Below are 9,342 nucleotides of genomic sequence, written 5' to 3'. Positions count from 1 at the left end.
GTTATGCCACCTATTAGCAAGAATCTGCATAGCATCAAAACTTCACTGTGCCTTTAAATCCTATCATTTCACCTCTCAAACAGCCTTGTCCAGCATGCTGGCACAAGCCCTTTTTTAATGGCTACAAGGTAAGTTCAAACAAGTTTATTACACAGCTCTGAAATGATATTGGCATATCTGGTAGTGTAAGTCTGACATGAATCTCTGTGTGACAAGTGAAAACTCATTTCATTGCTTTCCTTTCAGATTAATTCTTGCATTTTCACTGTTTTCATAAGTGAATGAACTGTGGAAGGTACCTTCAGTATACTGTCAAAAATATGTGATTATGAAGATAAAATTAGATTTTCAAATATTGGCTTTAAACATCACTAAATTAATCAGTCTGGGGTTGGAATTAAGCTATGCAGAGACATTGTTATCCTATGAAAATGTTGCATTACATTAAATATTTCTTCACCCAAAGTAATCCCAGCCATGAATATTCCTTGTACCTGAAAGGAATAATTCCTGGCTCTTCTTTCTTTGAAACACAATACAGAATTTTAAGGACTACTCTCTGATGATGCATTTCCCAGCTCCATCACATTGAGCATAACAAATATTTCTACATTTATGTGCCATCTTCACTTCCCACTGGACTTTCATCCATGACTTCTCAGGCTACACTTAGGCTGTGGATATTGAAGGAATCCCAGGAAAAAATGACCTTTCAGACAAACTCCACACTGCATTTCCCGGCTGCTGCCTGGGATGTGTTAAACATGCTGCTCACACTCCACATGGCACATGTGCAGCAATTTCAGTCCAGGAAATACCAGACTGAAATGTGAGAGTCGTTACTTTTTGGGATTCAGCTGTTGGCAGGTAGATGATGTCCATGGGGACTTGCTGGAAGTGGCTGTTTTCATCCAAGTGAACCAAAAAGGGACGTTCCAGACAGGCTGGGAGCACAGCAGGGGAATTTCATCCCATTTTCTCCAACTGTTCCATATAACCACTGTCATCCACTCATCTCTGTTGTCTCAGTGCTGTCTCGGTTTCACAGTTAAAATAAAATTTACACATTCAACTTGCCCATTTTTGGACAATGCAGACAGCTCTAAACCATTGACCGGGACAGAACTACAATCTTTCCAAGGCTGATGAATCAACAAAATACTAATAGTATTGGAAAAAAATAAAATATTAGTTCTCCTTTTTGTAGTGCTAGCATTAGAGAAATTTTAATCCCAAGGCTGCCTCTCCAGTCCCTTTCCTTGTGATAATCCTGCTGGCTTTGGTCCAGCAGTGGCTGCCAAATGCCAGGGCAATGGGTTGTTAACACAAGATCTACAGACATTCTGGAGCATGAAGAAATGTAGTTACCATAATAATAAAAAAAGCCCAAAAAACTATTATGTTCTTTGCAAAAAAAAAAGCCAGAAATTCCTTTTCTGACTTTGTTTATGTCACTGGTTAACTTTGCCTTTCTTAAAATTCTGGTTTTTCTCATGTGTTCAGCACAGAAGGAAAAAGTAAAGAAAACTCTGGGAAAGTGTAGGTAGAGAATTTTCATTTCTCCAGCAGAATGGGGCTGATGCAGATGGATCTGATGTAAATATCCCCAAATAATGATGATGGTGGGTGCAGCCTCTGCTTGGCATTCACAGCATTTGTACCATGAACTGATCCATCACTTTGAGGTGCTCAAAACAGGAAAATCCCACAATTCCATTTCTGTCTTGGAAAAGGGTTCATATAGTGAAAATTATATCACAGCACAGGGAAGTATAAGAGAACAAGGAAGTTTTGTTTCCATGGCAATCTGAGATCCTTCTCCAGACACAAGCACAACGGCAATATGCTGAATGATTATCTGAAGGTCATGTTGTTCTTAGGAGAAAAAGTTAGGGAGAATGCACTGGGATAAATTCCCTAGCAAGGATGCACACTGCATTTCTAACCAGCTCAAATGAACAACTGCTGAAGGAAATAATTGCCTTCATTAATGGCATCAGTTTATTTGAAAATCTGTTTGCCCAAAGGAACCAGCAGCCTGCTCAGGAGGATATTTTGTACTATTATTTGATATGTTCAGAGACAAATGTTGAGATTCTGGGTATATTTGGCATCCCTCACCTGGTAAAAAAAATACATTCCCTTTAAAGTTAAATGTGTCTTAAAACTAAGCAAAATGTTTTCATGTAAGAGCTTGTTTATGTTTCCAGTCATTTTTTTCTGTGGCAAGAAGAACTTTTTTAAGGATATGCCTTATCAACAAGTGCAAGCAGGGCTATAAATGCCAGGGTGATACTCAGGGTGAGCAGGTGAGCAGAACCTCAGTACCTGTCTTTGTTACACGTGTAAGAAACAGGCATCAAAGAGCCACATAAATGTTCAGTGCAGTTTCCTTTGTATTTCCCAGTGTCATTTTTAGGTTTCCATTTCCTCTGAGATGGTTTGACCTTGTTGACAGCAGGGGTAAATGCTTTATGCAGCAAAGAAAATGACTTTAGAAAGTGTAATTCTCTTTTCTTGCCCCATTCTGTGCTTCATGATTTACTACAGCTGAAGTACAAAGGAACAGAAACTTCACTGGTGTTCAGGAGGAAAGTTATTTTTAGAGTCATTTTGTTGCCAAAGCATATAGAAACCTTATGTGCTACCTCAGAAAGTTACCCTGGAAAGGCAAGGAAAACAGAGATGCCTGGTTTTTTGTCTTTTTTTTTTTTTTTCCCAACCACAAAGCTTTGCTCCAACTAAAAACTGATTTTCCAAATGAGAAGTTGCAGGAGTCACTGAGCTTTTTGAGTTAAACCTAAATGTGTGGTCACTGATTGTGGGGTATAAACACAAATCAAGATCCTCAGCAAGGATCAGTTGTACCTGTGCTTACAGGTACAATTTTACTTTCTCCACAGTGAAAAGCATTCCTGGAGCTACACTTTCCAGAGTCATTTATGTTGGAAAAGATCCTTAAGTCTATCCATTAACCTGCTAATCCCACACATGCCCCCAGATGCCACATCCACAAAGCTTTTAAATCATTCCAGGGATAGGGACTCCACCACTGCTCTGGGCAGCTCCAATGCTTGATCACCTTTTCCATGATGAAACCTCCCCTAATATCCACTCTAAACCTCCCCTGGCAGGGGCGAGGAGGAGCTGGGAGTGTCTCTTATTCCAGAGGTGTTGTTGAAATTAGCCCAGTTTAGAGAGCAAACCATCATCTTCCAAATAAATCCTTCTCATTCACAGACCACAGCATGTTGTGTCTCACTGCAGCAGGACAAATATTTAAAGCAAAGTGTGGAATGACTTCTGCACTCTCACTGGCATCATTTCAGGGAGGGAGGGAGGGTGATGCTAGTTACAGCTGTTTTCTACAAAAATCTCAGTTTGCTTTATCTCCTTCCACATCAACGACAGGTTTTTATAAGCTATTGTGATATTTCCCAGGCAAAAGAAAAGAAACAGCCCTTAGGCCCAAAACATCTGAGCCCTCAGTGTTCTTAATACTTCTGGGCTACTCTTAGAAGAAAAACCTCCTTTCCTGTAAGTTTTTTCTAGGATGCAGACAGATAAAAAAATTTTATGGTGAAATAGATCAAAATTGTGCCTAGAGACAGAGTTTTGTGTGGTCTCAGCTGGCTGAATTCATGCACATCCCAAAAAGAGAGGTGGGTGTGGAAGGGGAAGCAGTGAATCCATACCCACACCCACAGAAAGTATTAAAACCCTAAAAGAGAAACACAGGGGAGCTGGTTATTTGCACAGGTTGACACCCAGGAAAAGGTATTAATGAATTAATCTTTCTGAAGGGTAATTACTGACAGAGAGAAAAGAGGGAGTGATTTGTGGTGACTGCAGGAGGAAGAGCAGCAATGGGTTTAGTGCTGCTTCATGTCCTGCAAAGTTCTTCTCAGTGGAATGCAAAATTTCCCCAAATCACATTCCTCAGGTCTTTAATTAAAGTACACTCAACTTTGTATTTGTGAAAAGGCTTCTTGTTATCCTTGAAAATGTAAATACTTGTCTCTCTGTCCATCTTTAAACACCACAGCAAGTTAAATAATGATCTGCAGCTAAAGCTCCTTTAGTTACCAAACAGCCAACTCCTTACTGACGTCATGGAAAAGTTTATTTTTCTACTACTTCTTTAGGTATGTGAATATTCATAATGTTTTCAGAAGATTGGCTGTGCTGCAAATGGCAGCAAAATTAAACACATTTTCTGGAGCTTGTGCTCCGCCCTCAGAAATTAGGACCAAGGAGGGAGAGAACTCTGGAAAGGGAAAATGAAGTCAGAATATTTGTGAAATCACTAAGAGGGGATTTCCAGGATATTCTCCCACACTGCTCCCAGAGGCAGAGGTGACAAAGCAATCTATTACAGATAAAAGGGCCTGAAAGTTTGATGGGAAGCAGCTTTGCATCAAATAAAGATTGTTTATGTATATATATAAAATTCAGCAAAACAGTGAAAAAGAAAAGTACTTTTTATTCCAGTTTTAAAAACCAAAAATTCTTATCTTTAAAATAGAAAGGTGCATAGTTTTCAGATTTAAAGGGGAAAAAAAGTAAAAATTCAGTGTAAATGTGCAGTATAAAAGTACATTTGCATTTTTATAAAAGACAGGACAACAGCCACAACATAATCACTACATTCCTTTTGGGATAGCAACTAAGAAAGCAAGGATGAATATTGCATATATGGGACAGGATCACCCACAGCCTGGAAACCAAATATATCAAAAGAGACAGGTACCAAGACATGAAATGATGCTTATTGTGGTATTAAAATGATGAGAAACACACCAAAAATGCAAGCACAAAGCCAGAATAAAGACTGAGGTAACAGATGTAATGCTTTCTCCCAGCTGACTGGACCGTGGCAAGAAATACAATATACATGATGAAAATATAAGCTGGTATTTTCAACACAGGAGTAAGAATTCATATTCCATGTGAGCCAACTGTTGCACATTTCCTTCAGCACTGAAGGTTATTTTAGAGGTATGAAAAAGATGAAAGATAAGATTTTGCTCTCGGACAAATTGATTTCATTAACGACACTGGCTTGCGTGTGTGTAGCACAAAACATCCTGGTCTGCTGGGAAGATGTTTCAGGGGGAGTAAATATCAGGATTATCCCAAAAAGAGTGAGAAAAAGGGCCACAGATGAACCATGCTCTTCCTGGTTTTCAGCTGAGCACTATCCAGGGAGCTGCCAAGTGGCTCAGGAGAAGCCTCTTATAACTTGGCACATGATATGTGTTGAGTTGTATTAGTTATAAATATAGTTAGTTAATACAGATATTAGTTATAGATATAGTTGTGTTAGTTATAGATAAATTGCTGTAAGTTGCTATAAAATAATAAGCTTATTATTTTAAGATTAAATAATAAGCTTATTATTTTCTTTGGAAAAGCAGACAGAAAACAGCACAGAACTTTTCCTCTGCGACCCTTTCCATATTTCTGCTCGTTAATCCTGAATCAGATTTTTTTCCTTTTCTAATTAGGAAGTGGAAAAATGCAACGTATAAGTGTATCTAAAGCTGTATGATTTAAAGTGTATTATTTAAACAATAAACTAAGTTACTATAAACTAATATAACCATATAAACATAAACTATGCTAATGATATATATATACACTAAAATATAAAGATCTATAGACTAAGTTATATAGTAATTTTGTTGTCATATGGATGTAAACTATATAAAGAAGGGGGCTGAGATTGATGCTGACTGGAGACAGATCCTACTTTGTAAAAGTTAAAAGGGGGGGGAAAAGCACCACGAAAGGGAATAGCTTCTGTGGAATGAGGATGATTTGGCACTGTCCCGCACGCCCCGTGTCCCCCTGCGTGCCCAGGGTGGCAGTGCCAGCAGATGACCCCTACCAGGCTGGGGCTCTGCGTGCCCACCCCCATCTCCCGGGGGAGGGAAGCGCTTTGGCCCCGGGCTGGGAGGAGAAGGCTGCCTGCCAAGCTGCCTTTCCTTGGAATAAGCGCTCTCTTGGATGAGCGGCGCGCAGGAGGAGCGAGGAGTCCGGGCACGGAGCGGGAACTGCCGCGGAACTCGGGCTGGGACACAGCGGCCCCGAGAGCGGCGGGGCTGGGCAAGAGAGCGGCCAGCGGGCATCCCACCTGCGGCGAGTGTCCGACTGTCCGAGTGTCCGACTGTCCGAGTGTCCGTGCGTCCGAGTGTGCGTGTGTCCGTGTGTCCGAGCGTCCGTGTGTCCGAGCGTCCGTGTGTCCGACTCTGTGCGTCCGAGTGTGCGTGTGCCCGTGTGTCCGTGTGTCCGGCGGTGCCGCTCTGCCCCCTCCCCGCAGCCCCGTCCCGGCTGCGGCTCCATCCCCCGCTGTTCCAGCTGCCCAAACTCTCTTTGCCCTCTCTCCAAATAAAGTTCCGGGACTCCTGCGAAAGCCAGCGATGATCGCCCGTGGCCGCTCCGGACTCTGCCTCGCTCTCTGCACCTTTGGGCTGGCACTGCTGGGGGATGTGTCCCGGGCTGTCCCCATGGACGATCAGGATTATTACCTGCAGGAAATTACCAACAGGGATCATTATTACTCCTTTCCATATCCCGGGGAAGAGTTCTTTCCTTTCACGGAGCAACCCGGAGAGGGAGGACCTATCCGTGCTGCAGAGACAGAGGAGCGCCCAGGGTTCAAACCGAGCAGGAAGGAGTTAAAACAGAAGAAAAACAACAAAAAAGGAAAACCCGTTCTTGAAACGCCACCAGGTAACTTTCCTTCTCCTCCAGAGTTTGGAGCCTGCTGAATCTCACACTGACTGTGACTTTTAGCACTAATGAATATTCAGTTAATGGCAGTCTTGGTAATAATAACAATAAATGAGGTTGTGGTGATGATGATGACAGCACATTAAATTTTAATATCCCACAGAACAGAACTTTTACATACTTTGAAACAATCTCTGCTTGAAAGGGAAAGAGTTAAAGACTCGGAATGTAGTAATTCTGCTGTACTCTGGCTAGTCTGTGGACTTTTCCTTCTTAATTATTCTTAATTACACTTGGCAACTGGCTTGCTGTGAAAGCTGCTGTTCTATAAGCAAAAGAACAGACACAGATCTCATAGTAAAAGGTGATTATAGATAGTGACATCTCACCTTATCCCTTGTCACTTTAATCTAAGAGAGGCTTCTGAATTAATTTCACTTCTAAACCTGTGAATTTCTCGGAGATTTCACTTTTAAGCCCTCCAGAGATGTAAACAGAAATCTTCCTGGAAAAGACTAAGCCTTAACAAGCTCCATTTAATTATCGACCAGTAAAGTAAAGAAATTAAACAGCAACAAAAAAGCCTTATAATGAAACGACCACCCTTAATTCCATTTCCTAAAGTTTGCAGAAACTTGATCAGCTTTTACCACCCACTTGTTCCCATTAACACCTGATTGATCACCCCAAAAGAGTAATCCCTTTCTGTGCTCCCTGACTGTCCAGTAGGTATTTTACTGGTTTGGGATACTTAGGAGTGAGTTTGGTCCATGAAGTTGAGAGTTGTAAAATTTGGGGCCAAATCTCACTCCCCTACAGCTGAAATTCCCTTTACTTCAGGAGGAAACTTCATGTTAATGACTGGGGCATATGGCAAAAAATCTGTGGTTTAGAACCATCAGTACACCAAAACGGGGGATCAGGGGTTGTAGGGTGGCTTTAACTTTGTCCAGCAGGTAACAAACAAAATATTTGAAATTTAATGTTAGCAGTAATAGAAATGAATTAGCATTTGTGCAGCAAAAATATGGGCTTTTATACTAATAAATAGTGATAAGAAAAGGTAATTTCTAGCACCTAACATTTCTAAAAGCATTTGTGGGGCAGACAGCATGGCTTGTCGGGGTAACTCCAGGCAGAAGTCAAGCGTGGTGGCAGATGCACCTTGTCTGGGGAGCAGAGACACAAAACATCTGTGTCCCTGTCCCCTCAGGGGCCAGCAGCTTCCCAAGGGGATGACACTGCCTGGACCATCTCAAGTTCATTTTCTCAGTATGGTCATTGCAGTCTACATAAAATCACCTCAGAATGTTCTTGTTCCAATGTGTCCTTTGGTTTTTTTAAGTTAAGGAAAAAGGCTCTGCTTTCCACCTCCACAGACTGAATCAGCTGGATTGACAGGACAAGGGAGAACACTTCCCACTGCCAGAGGGCAGGGTTAGATGGGATCTTGGGAAGGAATTGTTCCCTGGCAGGGTGGGCAGGCCCTGGCACAGGGTGCCCAGAGCAGCTGTGGCTGCCCCTGGATCCCTGGCAGTGCCCAAGGCCAGGTTGGACAAGGCTGGGAGCAGCCTGGGACAGTGGAATGGATTGAATGATGTTTTAAGATCCTTTCCAACCCAAACCATTCCATAAATTCATGAGCATGGGAAAGACTTGGATATTAAACTCTGTAATTAGGTTCTTGATTCCTCATTGTGATGGAGACAATTGAGATGTCCCTCTGTGGTGGGATGTTCTGTGGTTCATCTCTGCTTTCACCTTCCCTGTTGGCTTTTTCCCAATTTTCCCAGCACTTGGGGATTCACACTTGCTCCAAACATGGCAGTGATGAGAAGAGAATCCAATCCATGAGGGCAAAGTTTATTTTTCTTTACAGACTGGCATCTTCCTCGTTCCCCACCTGCTGCACTGAGCACAGGGGGAGAGGCTTGTGGTGCACCACCAAAAGCAGCTGGGAATGGCTCAGTCCCTCCTTCTGCAGCAAGTTTGGGCTCTTTGGACACAGCTGGGCTTCCAAGCTTTCACCAGCCATGTGCAATAAGAGGTTTCAAAGCCTCTGAGCTTCTAAAAAAACAGCCAAAGGTACAACAAGCTCCTGATCTCCTCCACCAAACTCCTTCTCCTTGATCCAGAACATGGGTGATTGATGTTAACTCAGCAAATTAGACTTATTTATATGGGAAAATTCAGTGGATTTCCCTGGGAGCAGCTGAACAATTTTACTGTAAGAGGCATCATAATCCCTGAGGTGAACACCCAGTGAGGAGAATGGTCACCACTTGATAGAGATGGGAGTGAAAACAGGAGGGTTCCAGCAGGAGGTGTCAGGCAGTTTGAGCTGCAGCGTTAAAAGTCCTGGCTATAATATTTAAAATTTCTCTTTTCTCCTTACCCAGAGGCAGGAAAGGGCAAGGTCCTGCCAGGGCAGTAACTGTGATGCTTAGTGCCATGTCCCCATGTCACCAGGGGTCAGTTTGGAATGAAGATCTGACAGTCTGGCCCTCACAGAGAAGTTAAAATACTAACACATACCTATATTTACCCACATCTGGATGTTAAGAGGCCAGCTAGAAATAATAATAGCAGCTGTCAAACAGATATCAT

At 42.3% G+C, this 9,342-nt stretch overlaps 1 protein-coding gene across 1 annotated transcript in view; it reads left to right on the top strand.

Moving 5' to 3' along the window:
• Positions 1–6,422: 6,422 nt before the first annotated feature.
• The window catches only part of CPXM2 (carboxypeptidase X, M14 family member 2), a gene marked incomplete at both ends in the record, with an annotated part of 63,010 nt that continues 60,090 nt past the window's right edge, over positions 6,423–9,342 (top strand). The window contains one exon of the mRNA XM_084210653.1: positions 6,423–6,735. Coding sequence (XP_084066779.1) covers positions 6,423–6,735 — 313 coding nt within the window. The remainder of the gene's footprint in view (positions 6,736–9,342) is intronic.

Source organism: Fringilla coelebs (assembly GCF_963513975.1).
Source record: "Fringilla coelebs genome assembly, chromosome: 8".
NCBI lineage: Eukaryota > Metazoa > Chordata > Aves > Passeriformes > Fringillidae > Fringilla > Fringilla coelebs.
This window is presented reverse-complemented; position numbering and strand designations above follow the sequence as displayed.